The 20,422-nt window shown below is 40.9% G+C and overlaps 2 protein-coding genes across 4 annotated transcripts in view; both read left to right on the top strand.

The window, feature by feature from the left end:
* The window catches only part of LOC135197874 (uncharacterized), a 143,736-nt gene extending 139,707 nt beyond the window's left edge, over positions 1-4,029 (top strand). Inside the window, exon 2 of the mRNA XM_064225074.1 lies at positions 3,861-4,029. The gene's annotated coding sequence lies outside the window, so the exon portion shown is untranslated. The remainder of the gene's footprint in view (positions 1-3,860) is intronic.
* LOC135197875 (GPI mannosyltransferase 2-like) overlaps positions 1-20,416 on the top strand; it is a 45,417-nt gene extending 25,001 nt beyond the window's left edge. For 2 of the 3 annotated variants that reach the window (XM_064225077.1, XM_064225075.1), the window contains one exon: positions 14,359-14,833. In XM_064225077.1, the coding sequence (XP_064081147.1) occupies positions 14,359-14,628 (270 nt within the window). In that variant the 3' untranslated portion in view covers positions 14,629-14,833. Of the gene's footprint in view, positions 1-14,358; positions 14,834-18,592 lie in introns of those variants that run through there. The other variant, XM_064225076.1, reaches the window with a different exon arrangement.
* Positions 20,417-20,422: the final 6 nt, after the last annotated feature.

Genomic DNA, 20,422 nt, shown 5'->3' with positions numbered 1-20,422 from the left:
CATTGGCAAGTATCACAGCCTTCTTGTCAGGTACTCAGAGAGTTAGAATCCCACTCATACTCATTTATTCCTGGGTTTGTATGAAAAAACTCATGAGCTTGTGTCAGTTTCTTAAAGAGAATGATGATTCCTTCAATTGTGACAGTTATGCAACTGTCACTGCCTGTTATGGCACTCTTGTCAGCTGGCACTGGGCTGGAACTTTCATGAGGAGGGAAGGAGATGGGGTTTGTGAGGAAAAGGGTGAGGGGAAGGGTAGAAGTGGTTTCAGGTTTGGAAGGTGGAAGAGGGTTTGGATCAGAAGGAAGGGAAGGTGCAGGTGCAGGAGCTGTCTGAACTGGCTTTGTAGTTTAGTCAACCTTTCCTCTTGGAGTTCGACACTATTTCTGTGGTCTGGGTGGGATCTGCTGTGGTGTTTCTGGAGGTGATTACTGTGTTTCCTCTTGCTGCTTTGCTGTAGGAGTTGGCTCTGACAGTTTTGTAGGTGGAGTGTTCTTCATCCTTGCAACTCTTTCAAACCTGGCAGTACAGCACTTGTTCCAGGCATGGTGTTGAAGGGAATAGTTGGAGCATTGCATGCTACTGCTTCTCCCCTCTTGTAGGCTTCAAGTCACTGCTTCATTATGTGTGGATTGCTGCATATTCTTCACCTCTCCTTTGCTGTACAGCAGCTGCTATAGTGTCCAAATCTCTGGCACTTGAAGTGTCATAGTGGCTTTGGTGTAAAGGTTTCTGTTGGGAAAGATCTCCATACTCCAAGGGAAACTTGTGTTGGAATCTCCATTGAAGGTGGTGATGACTTTTCTCATGGGATTCCTGATTTCCTTATGAACCTCTGGGCTCCTAGAACATTCTGCAGCTATGGAATGGGATGCCTCAGCTATAGAATGGGACCCAAAGGCAGGGCAGTCTAGTTGTTGCATATGACTGCCTTCCTAACACTCTCAGATGGATCTAGCAGTTGGAGGTTGGTGTTGGCTCATAGAAAGTCAGCTGTGTCTTTTGTCTTGGGTGTAATAATCATGTTGACTTCCAGGTTGGGTTTCACTGAGATGCTCAGCTGTGGGTTCTTCTCCAGTTCTGCTACTACTGCATAAGCTGTCATCTCTCCTTGAGCAGTCGCTTAGTATTTTGGGAGGGATGGCAAGAGATTCATCTTCTGATGCGGCAGCAGAAGGGCTGGGTGGCACACAATCTTCCTCTGATGCAGCAGCAGAAGGGCTAGGTGACACAGGGTCTTCCTTCACTGGTTCCAGGATGAGTCTAAAAATTAAACCTCTCTGAAAATTGCTTTCCCAGTTGTCCAAGATCACCTGTTGGTGTTTGGTGAATTTAGCTCATGGTCCTTCGAAGTATGGTAGTATTTTATAATCAAAGTAAAGGGTTTTGTGATATCAATAGTTTCCCACTTATTCTTAATATTGGGTTTCTTTCCAATTTTAAAGGAATACATTCATGCGGATATGAAGTTTGTAATACCTCAAGGCGAGGTCATTCAGGTAAGTTTGGGTAACAGTAAAAAAAATGCTACTAAATGCTTATTTCTAGTGTTTATACACTAAATATGACCCTAACCTTGCTCCCAAGGTATTAAGCTAACTTTTCAATGAAATTACAGTTACTGAAATTTCACTTAAAAGACAGCTTAATGCATTACCCTTAAAAAAGAAACAAATGGTTGACATAAAAATAGATTACATATATCATAAAAGGTACTGTACTTGCCACACTAGTGCATTTACAGTAGGTACAGTACATACTACATATACTAATGTTACCCCTAATTCATGGCATGCCATTTTCTTTTTCACTGAAAGGAAAAGACATTTTCTTGTGTCACTAGGTAAACCTGATAATTTGCAGTCATAACAAAGGTACACAATTCAATAATACAGAAAATGTTTGTAATAGTAGAGGGTAAAGGCAAATTCAATCAATTCAAAATTAAAAATGGTACGTACTTGTATAGGTAAAGATGTAGAGAAATAATTAATAAGTTGTAAAAATATGTGAGCACATTAAAAGTAGTGGATAGACCATAATACAAGTTTTCCGCACCAATTTTTCTCTTAAAAGCATGAAAACTTAAAAATGCTTCAAAAATTAAACAATTTCTGCTGGGGTATAATCTTTGAAATGTGCGGTAACTTTGCGAATGGGTATCACTTCTTGCAAAAGTACATTAACTGTACGTGCTGCAATGACTTTGTATCATATTTGTGCATCTGAACAGGGTAATGCGGTCTCAGAACCTCAAGATGACCTGGTAGCCCCGTTATGGCCGAAAGCAGAGTGGTTTCCAGACCTACTGGAACTCCTAGTAGATGTGCCAAGAGAGTTACCTCCATGGAGCAACTTCTGTGTCAGCCTCACGTGGAGAGGTACCACCAGTCGGTGAAGTCCCTATCGCTTCACGGGTGGAGACTGTCCAAGTATCTCCTCCGAGAGCGAGGGTTTTCCGCAGAAAGCAGCAAACTCAGATGCAGGTAATATCAGAAAAAACATCCGCGACAGTATACCATAAGGAAGTGGTCAGCATACTGTGATTGGTGTCGTAGGGGGAACGTGTCTCCACTCGTACCACTATTCAGCAGTTAGCAGACTTTCTGATACATCTCAGAACAGAAAAACATATGACTGTATCTGCAGTGAAGGGGTACAGGGCTGCTCTAGCCTCAGTCTTACGAATGAAAGGAGTGGACATATCGTCTTCATGGGAGTTGGCCATGCTGATGAGGAGCTTTGAACAGTCATAGCCCACCAAAGGAGCTAAAAAAAACCCAAAAACAGATTGGGATCTGACCAAGGTACTGAGTAGTCTGACAAAACCCCCTTACGAACCACTAAGGCAGTCCACGGATAGGAGCCTTGACCCTGAAGACAGTCTTCTTATTGGCCCTGGCTTCAACAAAAGGGTGGGGGAGCTACATGGCCTCTCATATCTCATAAAGCACTCGAGAGGTTGGAGATCAATGGTGTGTGAGTTTGTCCCGAATGTCGTGGCAAAGACCCAAAATCCAACAATAGTAGACGGCAGATTCGACTCCTTTACCATACCTTCCTTGGCAGACTTTGTAGACAACGACAAAGCTGAAATGCTCCTGTGCCCCGTCAGGGCACTAAGGGAGTACTTAAAGAGAACAAGGCACCTCAGGCCGGGGTGCCAGAGTTGTTCGTAAGTACAGGACGGAACAAGAAGGAAGTGTCCAAGAATACAATATCATTTTGGCTAAGGGAGACAATCAGAATGCTTATACTGCAGAAGACAGAGGGTCAGATAGCCAGGTGGGAGCTAGAAGCTCATGACATCAGGGGTGTGAGTGCTTCCCTAGCATTTAAGAAGAACATGTCTGTGGATAAAATTCTGAAAGCTGGCGTGTGGAAGCGCCAAACAACTTTCACCTCATTTTATTTGAAAGATGTTGCCCATAGATCCTTGGACACCTTTTTCCTTGGGTCCAGTGGTGGCGGCCCAACAAGTGATATAGTTCTCCAGTTGCCCCTGGCGGGTCAGTTTGCGTCTAGTCTAAGATGAAGGTATGAAAGTAGAATGAATGGGATGACTGGTCCTTTTTTCTTTACTACTTTCTTCCTACTCCTTTAACTACGGGCCAATGGCTGAAGGAGAGTACCGTCATGTGCTGGAACGGACTAGATGCAGGTGAGATGGTCAGCCATACTGTGAAGCTATCTTAGCTGATGATATACTTTTCAGTAGCAACACACCCCTCTGGATAATAAGGAAAGATGGGGGTCAAGGTGGAGGTCCAGTCGCAAGGGACAAGAGTAAACAAAAAGTAGAATGGTATCTACACCCAGTGGGAGGAAACCAATAGATCCGCTTATATCTTTGGTCCTAGGTTCATTGTCCATTCTCTAGAATTTACCTATATATTCGGAAATGGAGAAGGTGGCAAACTTCCAGTCAGTTGTAGAGACTTACCTCCCTCCAATAGTAAGTCTATCCTAATGTTAAGACCGAAGGTTTGTTTCGTGTATGAACAAATACCAAATTTGTAACTAATTTGTATTTTTTTTTCATAACTAACAAACTGGAGGTCTTAACAGTTAAAGGCCCACCTCGAACCACACCCTCCTAGCAGTCTCAAACTGGGTTAGAAATATAACTGATGGGTCACAGGTAGCCGTGGGCATTCTGGGTATACATGCCCCGTGGACCTGGTATAGATGCCATTGTCCCTGGATCTCACAAGTGTAATTTTAATTCTACCGGTTTCCAGCTTGGCGCTAGTAAATCCTAATGTTAAGACCTCAGGTTTGTTAGTTATGAAAAATACAAATTAGTTACAATTTGGTATTTTTCATACAGATTTTGCCCATAAAAGCGTGAATACTTATAAATTACTTTAAAAATTAAGTATAAACACTTCTTAAGGGTTTCTTGAGGATATCGCAAACCTTGCTTCTGTGGAAAAATTACGTATGCCAATTAGTTAGGTTTCAATGGAAAAGTTCATTGTTGTCTGTGAATTCGCTTAACTTGAAAAAATTTCCATGAGATCGAGATATTACTGTACACACTTCCAACGGATAACTCATGGAGTTGAACATTTGTTATGATGTTTACGTATATTTTTCCTAAGATAATACAAAAGTATTTTTTTTTATTGGCGAGTTTTGCCCACATCTTAAAATCTTGACAATACTGATTCTACACATTTTTAGTACAATACAGTGGTACCTCGAGATACGAAATTAATCCGTTCCGTTTAGACGGCCTTCGTATTATGAGTTTTTCGTAACTTGGAACACATTTTACATGTAAAATGGCTAATCCGTTCCAAGCCCTCCAAAAAAAAACCCAGTAAATTATATTTCCAGCCTAAAACACATGTTCTAGGTTTACGACGGAAGAAATATGACTCCAAAAAGGCAAAATACTGTACATACTTGAGTAATATTCAACTGCATGTAATGTTCAACCCCAGTTTTTACTGCATATATTAGACTTTAGCATATGTCCCTTAGCAATAAGCCTAGCCTATGTTAGCGTTGCTACTGTAAGCCTAGTCTATGATTCTGACATCTAAACCTAAGAGCTAAAAGCTTAGAATATGCCAATAAAATGTATAAATAATCAGTATGTACTCATTTCAAATAATTATTAATTATCATTAACTATAATACACAAACAAACAAAAAACAAACCTTCCGATCGATTGTTTACATCCAGCTCTTACCCGTCTTAGAGTATCGAATGTGCGCCAAGCAATCATTTTTCCTAGCACACAGTAAGCCATAAATTGTCATTAGTATCTCTCTTCAACTAATGAAACCACCAAACAGTATAATAACCATTCATTTCTATTCTTTTATTCTATCTTTACCTAATGAAGATACCGAGTTACTGACAGCTATAATGAAACATGCGTATACATAACGTAATAATAAACAGAAGAAAGAATTCTAAAAAACTACGTATTTGTTGGCAGTTCTGATTTAATTTTATATTTTATGATATTTAATTCACAATTTTTTTTATTAAATGTATTGCATGTACTCATTTCAAATAATTATTAAGTACCCATTAACTATAATAAACAAACAAAAAAAAGCTTCCAAACGTCTGTTTACATCCAGCACTTACGAGTATCAAACGATCGCCAAGCAATCACTTTTACACAGTAAGCCATAAATTTTCATTATCTCTCTTCAACTACTGAAACTACCAAACAGTATAATCCATTCATTTCTATTCTTTATTCTATCTTTACCTAATGTTTTCTTTATTAAATGTATTGCATGAATAAGTTTTTTCAATTTACAGCAACCTTTTACCAATAGAATACTTAAAGCACAAGGGGTAGATGCTGACCAATAGAAGAGCAGGACCTTATGGGGTGACTAGCATCAGGAACCAATGGGAGAGCGGGAGGATGGTGGCGAGTTTACTCAGTTGGTGGCGCGGGAGTTTTAAAATTGTTCTCGGTGGTCCGGGGAAATCTCGGGACTTTACAGCAACAACCTTTCGTATCTTGAAAACTTTTCGTATGTAGAGCAGTAAAATTTTTCGCATTGGCTTTTCGTAACTTGGATTTTTCGTAAGTTTGAGGCCTTTCGTATCTCGAGGTACTACTGTAATTCTAATAGTTTATTTATTTTATTTATTTTACCAACTAATTTGCATCAGCTGATAGTGTTATTTAATTAATAATTTGGGGGTCATCTTATTCCATGAACATACCTCTAAACAGTACATTTTTACATGAAAAATTGGGTGTCGTCTTATTACACCAAATCACCTTATACGCTGGCATACGGCAAACGCCAGTTATCGGGCAGGGGTTCTGTTCTCAGCGTGGGTTGCTGATAAACAAAAACCGCCATTAACCGAAACTCGGTGATTTATGGTGCTTGTGGCGCCAAGTTTTTTGGTTAGGTATGCTATGGCGCCATAACTCTAATATCAGACCTTATGGCACCGATAACTGAAACTTGGTCCATTATGGCGCCATAAATCGCTGTTTTTATGATGCTAGACAAGCACTGCAAAACCCGGATCGCCATTAACCGAGTCCAACAATAACCGGGCAGTGCCTTGTTACGTATATGTATGATATATATACATACTCAGATTACTGTTCTTTTTTTATGGTTGTATGTGTTTGAGTTTCACAGAATGTTGTTATTGGAAGTAAACTGTGCTTGTGTATTCAATTCCAAAATCCAAAAAGAATAAATAAACTGAAATAACATGTGGCACTGCCTTTGTTGCTGCTCAAGAACTAATAGCATCAGATTTAAATAAGTGCTGGATCATGGAAGTTGCCATACCACAGAGTGACAGATGAAAGAGTTGAAACCATATTTATTCATCTGACATTGACCACAGAGGGTATTTTTACCTGAATTCACTGCTTTATGCCCCACTGAGAGTGCCTAAAGTCTTGAGGTCCTTGTACTGTATCTTTAAACACTTGCAAAGTCCCCATATGCTTTCCTCCTACTTAGTGATTTAGGCTGTATTATGATGAACAGGATTGTGATAACTAACTTTTTCTATAATAAGATCAGTTTTTGTACAGTCATTATACAGGATCCTCCTCCCTTCGCCACTTTCTCAGAAAGAGAAAGTCATAATAGAATGAGGAGCATCAGTAATAGGAAATTGATCGAGTCTGTGCATTGAGCTAGTCTGTTCAGAAATTGCTGCTTTGTACACCTGGATGCATCATCCCACATGGTTCAAGGTTTTTTGCTTAGTGCACCTAGATGTATCCCGCACAGTTCACGGTTTATATCAATGGCGTACAGTGCCATTCATACGGTTACTGAACTAAAATTGTTGTTCACTCCCAACTATTTCAGGAAAGAATATAATATTATGGTTTGTACATCATGATATACAAATACATATTCTGTTAATATGACATTTTCATATTACTGTTTGTTCATACACGAAACAAACCTTCGGTCTTAACATTAGGATTTACTAGCGCCAAGCTGGAAACCGGTAGAATTAAAATTACACTTGTGAGATCCAGGGACTAATGGCATCTATACCAGGTCACGGGGCATGTATACCCAGAATGCCCACGGCTACCTGTGACCCATCAGTTATTTTCCTACCGCCTTTAAGATAAGACGTGTTACTGTCTATCTCATTTAAAGCCGGTTTTTCAGTTTGCCCGTTCTTTATCCATTTCATTTTTTATTTTTCATTCCTTCTTTCTTTCTCCAAGTGTGATCAGTGTGTGGTAAGAGTGTATACGTGGTATGATGGAGAATTTTGCCTCGACATCGGATCGTCTACCGTTTCGAAGAGGAGACAAAGGTAATGTCCAGGAGTCAGTGGCTTTCCATGTTCTAGGTTCCTAACTTCGGTGTCGCGGATCCTCATCCAACGTGTAGTAGGTGCAGGAAAACGTATGTACAGTTACTAATCCGTGTTCTGTTTTGTCGCGGTTGGTCGGTGGAAAACAGTGGAAGAAGTTCTATGGGAAAAGCCAATACAAAAGGAAGGTAAGGGGGTGACGCCATCTTTGGATGACCAAACCTTACCGGCTTCTTTTGTATCGGTAATAAACCAGGCTGCTCCATATGTTTCTCCACCTGCTTTTGAATTGTCTCATACCCTTCGGTTTCTCCTAGCGGTTCTGTATCGGAAACGTCAGGAGGGGGCCTTGGGTAATTTTTATGAATAATTTGCACTCTCCTTTGTTTCCCAGCAAGTAGAGGGGGAGATCCGCCATCTTTGTTCCAGGCTCCTGCTACTCAAGCGCATAAGGTTAGATGGTACATGGTCAGCGCTAGGCCTACCAGGCGTACCAACCTTGGATGGTCTGCTTGCGCATTATATGACGTCACGGTTCCAGCAGGATCCGGCAGCGCTGAATGTTCCTCATCCCCCGGCTTGCAATTTATGGGAATTAATGCCGCGGCTTCACATTCCCACTCAGTATTTACAGCGATACAGAACGTGATGGGAGGTAGTTTGGCAGCAAACGTGCGGTTGCCAGCAGAAACCTCTCAGTCTCTCCTACGAGAGGGATGACGTCACAACATACGTCACACTCTGATATGGCAGGCGTGATGACGTCACAGACCGATTCTCGGCCTTTTTCGCTGCACCCAGACGCTAATACGCCTTCTGACCCGTCAATGCAAACTGTAATGCAGAAATTACAGGATATAGAGAAGAGAATGAATAAGAGAGCAAAAGAAAAAGTGTGATTCGCCTTCTTCGTCTTCTTCCTCTAGTTCGGCGTCATCGCTAAGTCCGATAACGTCACGGCGAGCGCCAGTCAAGCGTTGGAGGAGGATTCGGGAGTTCCTGGCGGATCCTCGGGCTAAGAGGAGAAGAATCAATTCTTCCTCTTCTTCGGACCAAGACTGTCATTTCCAGGTCAGCAAGAAGGTCGGAAATCATGGCTATTAAGCACAAGGTTGGCAGACGAAAGCCGTTAGCAAGAATCCGAACAAGCCGAGAGATGGTGACAGGGCCGGCCGGACTAGCGGCCGAGGCTGGACGTTGCCAGTTCGGATCGCAAAAAACTGCGATACCTCTGGTAAAATCGACGTTGGCGGCGAAAGGTGCAGCAGAGGATGGAATGCAGGTCCCAGTTTCGCCCGTAAGGCCGTTCAAAATACGTACGAAGGACGATAAGGCTCCTATTAAAAGTACGAAAAATAAAGAGTTGGCACCTCGGCGGATACGTTCGTGGAAGGCGTGTCCGTCTGGATAGAAGGTCGAGGCCGGGCTCGCCGATGCTCGAAAACGATGCCAATGCTAATAGAGACGAACTTATCTCTGTCTTAAGGGAGCCTTCATCTTGGAGATCTAGACGAGATTCTCGCTCTAGATCCGTGAGCAGAGAAAGAGTGAGACGTTCTCGTTCCCCTGCTGACTATCCGGGATCGAGCCAACAGCGGCCAGCAAAGATCAAAGAGACCGTGGCCGTAGGGGCAGGCGGCCGTGGAATTCCGGGCCGTCTGTCAGAAGATAGAGGCGAGACAACATCCCTTGTGACGGAGAGTGGTACACTAGAACCGGAGGAAGGAGAAAACCAAGAGTTTCTGGCCTCGTATGCAGAGGTTATTGATTTGATTCGTCAATTCAATAGCCTTTCGGAGAAGACAGAAACACCGGCCAGTATGCTTCCTCCTGGAATTGACATGGCGTTTGGACTAAAGAGGATACCAAGGTGTCGTATGAATTGCCTTGTTCGAGTCATGCGGGAATCGGTCTTGCAACACGTAAACGCAAAGATTGCAGGGAGGGGATAATTCCTTAAGATCTAATAGATCATTTAAATTTATTCCCCCTCCAATGATAAAGCAAAGGAAATAGTTATACGACACCGAAGGTCCCTTTGCTTGTCTAGACAAATGAACCCTAATGTTGTAAGGTTAAGGCCTGGATTAACCTTGGATCAGGTTAAAATGGAGTGCCCTTCGATGACGTACCAAGAGGCTGCTACGTTAGAAGCAACAGCTTCTTCTGTCTTTCAGGCTGCTTCCTGGTTAGACCTTTGGTCAACAGCAGTGGCGAAAATTGGATCCTCGGAAGCAACAAGGAAAGTAGTGGATGAACCATTGTTCATTAGATTACTACAGTCAGGTTCCAAGGCGATTGCGTACCTGACAAACGTAAGTGCCCAAATGTTTGGGCAAATATCCTGCTAATGAGGAGAGATGCAGCATTGGCTAGACTAAGCCGCAATGTGGATTTGGATTCCCTGTTAGCATGAGGAATGGGATATCTTGGAATCGCAACTGCTGTTGCCAGAGGTCATACTGGAAGAGAGGCGATAGATAGAAGAAGGATGGACACTAACGATAGGTTGGTGCAACAGGCAGTTAGGAAAACGTCTAACAGTCAAACTACTCCTTTGTAGGGAAGACAACAGCAGATGTCTCGAAAGAAGACAGTGAGACATAGCATCCCTAATAGAGTCACAAGACCCTCTTCCCCAAAGAGGATAACTCACGGCCCTTTCACAATAGAAAACAACAGAGGAAGGGGCAATAGGGGAAGAGGGAGAGGCTCAAGAAGATAGGATGGGCGCCTCCCATCACTCGGCCACACCAGTGGGGGGTTGCCTGGCAAATCACTGGAAGGTGTGGCAGGAACTAGGGGCAGAGCAGTGGGTGGTGGATGTTCTCAGGATCGGGTATTTGATTCCGTTCGATTGGTTAACCCCGTTTCCCCGTTCCATGAACAAGATCAGCCATTACCACCCCACGTCACTTATTATGCCCCACAAATCTCAGAAGGCCACTATTCTGCAGGACGAAGTGAAGAAGATGATGGAAAAAGGAGCTGTGCAACAAGTATGCAGTCCGACAAAAGGCTTCTACAGCAGGATTTTCCTGGTACCCAAGCCAACGGGGAGTGGAGGACAGTAATAGACCTGTCAGCGCTGAATCTGTTTATAAGGAAACCAGTGTTTCAAGATGGAAACTCCGAAAACGGTTCTACAAGCAGTCAGAATCGGAGACTTTATGCTGACAGTCTATCTAAAGGACGCATACTTTCAGATAACCAGTCCATCAGTCTTCAAGGAAAATTTCTCCGCTTCAGTCTTGCAGGGAAAGCTTTCGAATTCAAGGTCCTGTGCTTCGGATTGACAACGTCTCCTCAAGTTTTTACAAGAGTGTTCACCCTCGTGTCGGCGTGGGCGCATGCTCAGTGGGGATCAGGCTAATAAGATATCTGGACGATTGGCTGGTGATAGCAAAGTCCAGGGAGAAATTACTCAGGGACAGGGCGGCCCTCCTGCAGCTTTGTCACAGCCTAGGTATTGTGGTGAATCAGCAGAAGTCGCAATTGGATCCAAGTCAACGTTTTGGAATATCTGGGAATGGGTGATAGACACAACACAGCCAAAGTATTCCCGACAGACCAAAGAGTAGAGAAATGCAAACAAGTGGTGAATGCCTTTCTGGGAAAGCAGACACAGCCAGCAAGACAGTGGCAGGTGGTGCTGGGAATCCTAACCTCCCTGGAGAAGCTAGTACCACAAGGAAGGCTACACCTTCGGTCCCTACAATGTAGGATGAGGAGTTTTGGTCACAACAGGTAGATCACCCGTACGAGCAACAATTCCCTTGTCGGCAGAAGTGAGGAAAGACTTGCTGTGGTGGGTGAACGACGACAATCTGACAGTGGGTGTCCCCCTTCAACAATCCTCCCCAGACCTCTTGCTGTTCCTCGGATGCGTACTCTAAGGCTGGGGGAGCCCATATGGAGGAGTTGATGGTGTCAGCAAAATGGAGTTGCAAGGACAGAGAACTCCATATAAACGTGCTGGAGTTGAAAGCAGCTTTTCTGGCTCTACAAGAATTCAGGGAGAGAGTAAAGGGACACTCAGTGGTATTGATGTCAGACACACCACAGTAGTAGCTTATATAAACAAGCAAGGAGGCCTAGTTTCTCGGCAGTTACATGTGATGACAGTTCAACTTCACCAGTGGGCTATAGAGAACCTGGTAGACATCAAGGCCAGGTATATTCCGGGAAAAAGAAACATAGTGGCCGACAAGTTGAGCCGCAGGGATCAGATTCTGGGAACGGAGTGGTCCCTACACCAACAGGTAGTGGACAGGATGCTCATGTTGTGGGAAGGACCGATCATAGACCTATTTGCAACCAGGTACAACAAAAGTTGGAAGTGTATTGTTCAGTAGTCCCGGACGCAGAGGCAGTAGCAGAAGATGCGCTACAACACCCCTGGGACAATCTGGACGTGTACGCATTTCCTCCATTTTGTCTAATCCGTCAGGTTCTGAACAGGGTAATGCGGTCTCAGAACCTCAAGATGACCCTGGTAGCCCCGTTATGGCCGAGAGCAGAGTGGTTTCCAGACCTACTGGAACTCCTAGTAGATGTGCCAAGAGAGTTACCTCCATGGAGCAACCTTCTGTGTCAGCCTCACGTGGAGAGGTACCACCAGTCGGTGAAGTCCCTATCGCTTCACGGGTGGAGACTGTCAAGTATCTCCTCCGAGAGCGAGGGTTTTTCGCAGAAAGCAGCAACTCAGATGGCAGGTAATATCAGAAAATCATCTGCGACAGTATACCAAGGAAAGTGGTCAGCATACTGTGATTGGTGTCGTAGAGGGAACGTGTCTCCACTGTCGGTACCACTATTCAGCAGTTAGCAGACTTTCTGATATATCTCAGAACAGAAAAACATATGTCTGTATCTGCAGTGAAAGGGGTACAGGGCGGCTCTAGCCTCAGTCTTACGAATGAAAGGAGTGGACATATCGTCTTCATGGGAGTTGGCCATGCTGATGAGGAGCTTTGAACAGTCATGCCCACCAAAGGAGCTAAAAGCCCCAGAGTTGGGATCTGACCAAGGTACTGAGTAGTCTGACAAAACCCCCGTACGAACCACTAAGGCAGTCCACGGATAGGAGCCTGACCCTGAAGACAGTCTTCTTATTGGCCCTGGCTTCAACCAAAATGGGTGGGGGAGCTACATGGCCTCTCATATCTCATAAAGCACTCGAGAGGTTGGAGATCAATGGTATGTGAGTTTGTCCCAGAATTCGTGGCCAAGACCCAAAATACCAACAATAGTAGACGGCAGATTCGACTCCTTTACCATACCTTCCTTGGCAGACTTTGTAGACAACGACAAAGCTGAGATGCTCCTGTGCCCCGTCAGGGCACTAAGGGAGTACTTAAAGAGAACAAGGCACCTCAGGCCGGGGTGCCAGAGGTTGTTCGTAGTACAGGACGGAACAAGAAGGAAGTGTCCAAGAATACAATATCATTTTGGCTAAGGGAGACGATCAGAGATGCTTATACGGCAGAAGACAGAGGGTCAGATAGCCAGGTGGGAGCTAGAGCTCATTGACATCAGGGGTGTGAGTGCTTCCCTTGGCAATTTAATCAAGAACCATGTCTGGGGTACAAAAATTCTGAAAGCTGGTTGTGTGGAAGCGCCAAACAACTTTCACCTCATTTTATTTGAAAGATATTGCCCATATGATCCTTGGACACCTTTTCCTTGGGTCCAGTGGTGGCGCCCAACAAGTGATATAGTTCATCCAGTTGCCCCTGGCGGGTCGTTTTGCGTCTAGTCTAAGATGAAGGTATGAAAGTAGAATGAATGGGATGACTGGTCTTTTTTCTTTACTACTTTCTTCCTACTCCTTTAACTACGGGCAATATGAAGGAGAGTACCGTCATGTGCTGGAACGGACTAGATGCAGGTGAGATGGTCAGCCATACTGGGAAGCTATCTTAGCTGATGATATACTTTTCAGTAGCAACACACCCCTCTGGATAATAGGGAAAAGAGGGGTGAAGGTGGGGATCCAGTTGCAAGGGACAAGAGTAAACAGTAGAATGGTATCTACACCCAGTGGGAGAAAACCAATAGATCCGCTTATATCTTTGGTCCTAGGTTCATTGTCCATTCTCTTAGAATTTCCCTATATATTCGGAAATGGATAAGGTGGCAAACTCCCAGTCAGTTGTAGAGACTTACCTCCCTCCAATAGTAAGCCTATCCTAATGTTAAGACCGAAGGTTTGTTTCGTGTATGAACAAATACCAAATTTGTAACTAATTTGTATTTTTCATAACTAACAAACCTGAGGTCTTAACAGTTAAAGGCCCACCTCGAACCACCCCTCTAGCAGTCTAAACTGGGTTAGAAATATAACTGATGGGTCACAGGTAGCCGTGGGCATTCTGGGTATACATGCTCCGTGACCTGGTATAGATGCCATTAGTCCCTGGATCTCACAAGTGTAATTTTAATTCTACCGGTTTCCAGCTTGGCGCTAGTAAATCCTAATGTTAAGACCTCAGGTTTGTTAGTTATGAAAAATACAAATTAGTTACAAATTTGGTATATTTATAGTAACTGTTCTTTCGCAGGTAACAACAAGGTTGTTATGCTCAAGTTGTCCAGTTATTTATTGGTTTGCAGCCCACTTACTTACTGACCAGACTAAAAAAGAAGGGAAGGATGAGAGGCAGTGTGTTGAAATCCGGGCTGAAGCAGTAGAAAACATGAACAGCTTTTACAAGGTTGCCCTTTTATCAGAGTTTCCCAAGTCATTTTGGGGTCAGGTAATTTTATCATATTTTCTATTGTATTGTTTTGTTGGAGTCATATTGTATTCTAACTTCTTACCTTGGACTTAAGGCCAAATTGTATTACAGTTTGTCATTTGTTTTATGTATATTTTTTAAAAATGAAGTACAGTTTACTGTACGTATTTCAATTACTGCATTTGATAATGAAACTAATGGTAAAAGTGCTTGGAAAATATTCATTATTGATCAGTCCTACAAGATGATATTCAGTCCAAGGCTTTGTTCATATTGCAAAACTTGATCATCCAAGGTTGTAGTTTGGTAAAGTTTATAATTAAATTGTATAAAGAGTATTTCGTGTTTTAGAGTGCTCAATATTTGAGCTTGATGAAATTTTGGTATAACCGTGTTGGTTTCAAGTTAAATTTTTCAGCTTAACACTAAGAGTATGAGGTTCAGTTTTAAAGACTTAATATAAGGTTTAGTCCCAATGAAGGTGTCTTGCAAAGATGGCATAATCAAGGGCTTTGGTAGTGCATTATACCTGCCGAGTTGTTTTCAGATTTGGCAACCTGCATATAAAAAAAAAGTCTGTGGAGATAATAATAGGTTTGGCTAAATTGATTTTTCTCCCTTCATAAAGTATAAAATATTTCATGAACTTGGAAATGTAAACTGCTGATATTTATGAGAACATTTTGATTGTCTACAAAACCTCATAGAACTTAAATGAAATAAGTTTAAATTCTTCATTCATACTATAGTTGAAGCATTCCTATGAGAATTATCTCGAGGAGATATGAATTGTCCATGGTAGCATAGAATTATTTTTACTTATCTAGATTCACACAACTAATGCAGTGTTTTATATGTAAAGCAGTAGTAAATAATAAGAACTGATATTCTTAAACTTGTGCAAACTTACATTACTAATGTAATGCTTTATTAATAGCAAAGTAACTTACAAGAATAGTGTATATTATATACATAACTTGACCTAAAATTTTGTTCCAGTGAAATAAGTTAGGAAAATTACTACAGATTTGTTTCTTTTTGATGTGGAATATTTTAATCAGTGACCTTATGAGGAATAAGAATGTCCAGAAACCTAAACTCTTTCTTTTTGATCCAGGAAATAATTTTAGTATGAAGGGGAGTTGTTTCATCATAACCAAATAAATTGTATATGGCCTTATTTCTTTTGACATGGAAATCTCAGTCACACTAAACTCATCTTAGTCAACAATGAAGAGCCTTTACAGGGCATGCTTAATTCAACAAGATACAGCATACACAATCTGTGTGATTCTCAATCTGTGTGATTTCCCTGGAATACTGTTTCCCATTTTTTTTTGTAGTACATACCTTCATTATTTTCATTCATCCGATAATATTTGTGCCTTTAGTAATTTTTGTTTTGTCTATTGATTTTACCAATAACTTTATATTCATTTAATTTTTCTGATTGTGTAAGTGCTGGGAGCTGGCACATGATACATTCCCTTTTTGTTACTGTATATCTTATTTCCATCTTTATCTTTGTTTCCTTGATAATTTTGTGAATTTCTTATTTTGTCTGATTGTTATTGAGAGTTCATTTAGTGTTTCATTAACTTTTTGGGGTTGGGGTTTTGTTTATTTTTACCTTTTTATTCATACGTTTCTTTTTTCTAGTTTTGTATGCTCTAATGAATGTTAGCCAGATAGCATTCTTCTGTGAGTCTGACCCCCTAATGTTAGTCACTTTTTTATGTGATGTGTGATGCACTTACTTATGTTTCCTCAACATGCTGTCAGGTCTGCCTGAGTGATTCATGTACATAATTAATGATTAATGTCATCACTGAACAAGGGCCTACATTTCTTGTCTTATCATGTAAGGGACACACATGTTCTCCTCAAGTGGCATGAGATATGCCGCGACTGGAAAATTTACCCAGAAGAAATTTTACAATTGTCACATATCCAAGACTTTGGCTGATGCCTCATCTGATTTTTCTGTTTGTGGCCATGTATCTGGATTCCTTTCTCTGGTGCCCTTACAAGGAATGAATTTCATCAAATGATGCTTCTTTGTGAGCTGAGCTGTGTCACCTCCCTCAGTCAGATCACAGAGGGCCATTGCCTAGCTGATAATAAGATGTATCAGAAGTCTGCTACCTAGGCTTCTGACTCAAATATACTGATGTATTGTCTGCTGGCCAGAGTTGAGCTTGCTTCTCCAGGATGTGCAGTGATTGCTGCATGCAGCCTCTGACACATGGGCTAGATATTTGACCCATGCCTTCATTCTGAATTTGTCTGAGCCTTAGACATTGAAGTCTCCAATTATACCTCCTTTGATGCCACTCATCCACTTATTAATGAAGTTGAGGGGTTCACGCTTGACGCTTTGTCACCTTTGATTGCCTACATCATAAGGTGTTTTTTGTTACGCAGTTGGCTATGTTACTCAAGCAGTTGCATTCATTGAAAGATTTTTTTCCCCATTCCTTGACCTCTGGAGATATTTTTCCCCCCTTCCTTGACCTCTGGAATGTTGCTTTAGGTTGAAATCTTAGTCACTAACTATTATTGCCACCTGCACCCTCACCTTCCACATTAGTTTTTCTTGGGCTCATGTATTGCCCTCATTAACAAGGCCATTCATCTTGTCCTTATTGTGATGACGTTAATGGTGTAATTTGTGATAGTTAACATCAAGAGGTTTCTTCTCTGTGACGAACTTTTGGTGAAGTATTGCTGACTTGGTAAAATACGAGTTATTTCACTGTGGACTGAGCCTGTGAATTGTTAATCATGGCTGGTGATCATATCCATCTACTCAATGAAGTCTCACCTGTTACCTTTGGTTTCTCTGCATTTTGGTTTGATATGTTGCTGAGGTACTTGGATGTCTATGCAGTTGGACCCGTTTTGATCTTGTGTCATTTTTTCTCATGCCTTGGTGAACTTGTTGGAGGTACCTGGAAGTTTTATATACGAACCCATTTCTTAGAATGCTGGCCATTTCCCATCCCTACAACTGAGCATGCACAGTAGAGACTTTTGTAATCATGACATGAAGGAGTTTGGTTGGACTGGAATTTCCAGATCCTAGGAAACATGGGCAATATGTATATGATTTAAGGATATATAAGAAAAGTCTTCTGTGTAATAAAAACAAATGTTACAATTTGAAATGTACGATTACTATGATGGTGGTCTACTGTGAATATATAAAACATAGGATGCAAAATAATGAACAGTTTTCCAATCCATCTATAATTGTGTATAATTGGATTTCATTTTCTTGTTTCTGGCCAGTTTGTCTTATAAACTTCATTAACTTCCATTTGATTTTTTTCCTCCAGAAAATGGTGACTATATACCCATCTTTTCATTTAGTACATTCAAGTTTTTTTTAATTTATTGGTTGATGTCATAGAAAACCACAAAGATTATGTTTCAAGATGTAGTTAGTATAATTATTATTTACGAGCTGTCCACTTGCATTGCATTCATGAATGAATACATTTTACTGGTGTGATGTTTTTGGCCCTGTATATTCATGTATAATTTATGTTTACTTGATGCACCATTGTAAATTTTTCTTACTGAAATAATGAGTTTTAATCAAGACATTTGTTAACCAATCTTGAAGGAATTGTGTGATACTGTCTCATTTTGTCAACTCTAGTTTTTAAAGCTGTCATTGGAAAATAAGTTTAATTTCAATTTTCTTTTTAGTTAAAAGAACTTATAGTTTGGAGTTCCTGTCAGCATTGTATAAATTTAACTTCAAATTGAGTTAGCTTCTTTATTAAGTTGTGTGAAAGGAACTTGAATATGTTAATGAATCATGTAATAATCATTAATCTAGTCATATATTTGTAGAGTAGTAGTTAAAGTAGGATATTTATTAAGTTGTGTGAAAGGAACTCGAAAATGTTAATAAATCATGTAATTATGGTTACTCTAGTCATATACTATTTGTAGAGTAGTAAAATAGGATATTTTCATTGTACCATTAATGCAACATTTTGAATAACAGTTTTACTTAGGTATTAAAGAATTAAAACCCATTTTACAGATGCTTTTATCTACAGGCTATTAGCTTGGATGAGTCCTTACAGCATTGAACAACTCATTTTGAGAGGTTCAGTTCTGAACACTAGTGAACTTTGGACATGTTATTGCAGTCTTCCAATTCACGTGAAAATAACCTCTCTGTGACCCCCTCTTCACATTGAATGGATCACTTTGCCCTTCAACTTTCATTCTGTATGTGATGAAAGTGTATTAGTGTATTTTTATTTGGTAATTTCTCCTTTTGTTTGCTGTAGTAATTGCATACAGTTGGCACTGTTGATGGTGTTTTCTCATGATGGTTTTTCATAATTTTTCAGCAGTACTTCTCATATTCTTATTTTAATGTTAATGAGTACAGATTTATTTTGAGCATGACTATTTGCTGTATATTAATTTTCAGATTTCCATACATGTAGAGAAATGGGTCTAGAAAAGGATTTTTCTCAATTTGGCCTCTTTCCACAAGCTTGTGTCAATCCTGTTCATATTATAAACTTAGGGAATAGTTAGATTAATTTGTCAGGGATGTGTAGTTGTTAGATACACGAACAAATGACAAGTTTTCTAAGGCAATTTGTATTTTTCATAACTACAGACCTGAGGTCTTAACGTTGCACTGCCCACCTCTAGCCGCCCCTCTGTCTTGCCAAAGACATCCTGAGTTGGGAAAGACTGAACGCTGTGGCATGGGTGTCTGGTCCTTGACCACTTTTCACCCAATATATGCACGCATTGCCAGATCTCACAAGATTCCTTGTTTTTGTCTGCGATTTAACTGGATCCTGCTAGGCACTAGAAATTATCCTATTGTTAAGACCTCAGGTTTGTAGCTATAAAAAATACAAATTGTCTTAGAAAATTTGTCATTTTTCCTGTCTCAAGAAACTGAGATAGTAATTTATGAGATTTTAGTTACCCCTTAGTTTAAAAAACAAAGCTTATAGCTTCAGGTACAAGGGAAGGTTTGCTCAGACAGTTTTTTCTAGTGGTTGTTGCTTTAGTGAGGCAAGTAAGGTTGACAAAACATCTGAAAGTTCTTTTCAGAAAAGTCAAGTCAGTTTGCGGGGAAATGTGACAGGTAACACTATACCATTCATGTACATATTCATTCACTGATTTTGAGAATAATCATCTTTGTTATCTCCATTGTTCTGAAAATAGCAGAATAAATTTAACTGGATTTCTGTGTGGCCAAAAAGGCAGTCCCTGGTTATCAACACCGATCGGCACTGTCATCATTGATTTACGGTTATTGTCACGCCGTCGGAAATGGAACCCCCACTGATAAACGGGGACAGCCCGTACCTATTTGGTGTGAAGTAGTTGGAAATGCTATTTTTTGGATGAGAGAGATAATGAGGAAGGTTATTTGTTAATGCCAGAACTTAATTACCTTATCATCATTGATTTTGTTAAGTACGTACACATATCCCATGAGGCACAAGTACCTGAGGTTCCTGCTTTCTTCCTTTGTCTCGTTGTGCCTTCTCTCTCATCTCTTAATCACTTAAATGTCCAGTTTTCAGTTTTGGTAAAAATTAATGCAAACCCTGTAAGTCTCAAGGTGTAACAACCATCTTTTAATCTTTGGAATGTGCAGATAATAAAAAATTAAAAAAAAACTATTCCTCTAGAGCTCTGTTCGAGAGAAGGCACCAGTTCCTCTGTATTAGCTAGTTTTCAATGAAGCGAACATAATTTCCTTTCGTAGAAGACAGTAGAAACTCATATTTAGTGCTGCTAAAAAAATCTGTGCAAATAAGTTTAAAAGTCTGAGCGGTTGAATTAAACTCCTTTAATAATATAAAAAATATACTTAAGTTGCTTCAAA

This window comes from Macrobrachium nipponense, chromosome 21 (genome assembly GCF_015104395.2).
Source record: "Macrobrachium nipponense isolate FS-2020 chromosome 21, ASM1510439v2, whole genome shotgun sequence".
NCBI classification, from domain to species: domain Eukaryota; kingdom Metazoa; phylum Arthropoda; class Malacostraca; order Decapoda; family Palaemonidae; genus Macrobrachium; species Macrobrachium nipponense.
This window is presented reverse-complemented; position numbering and strand designations above follow the sequence as displayed.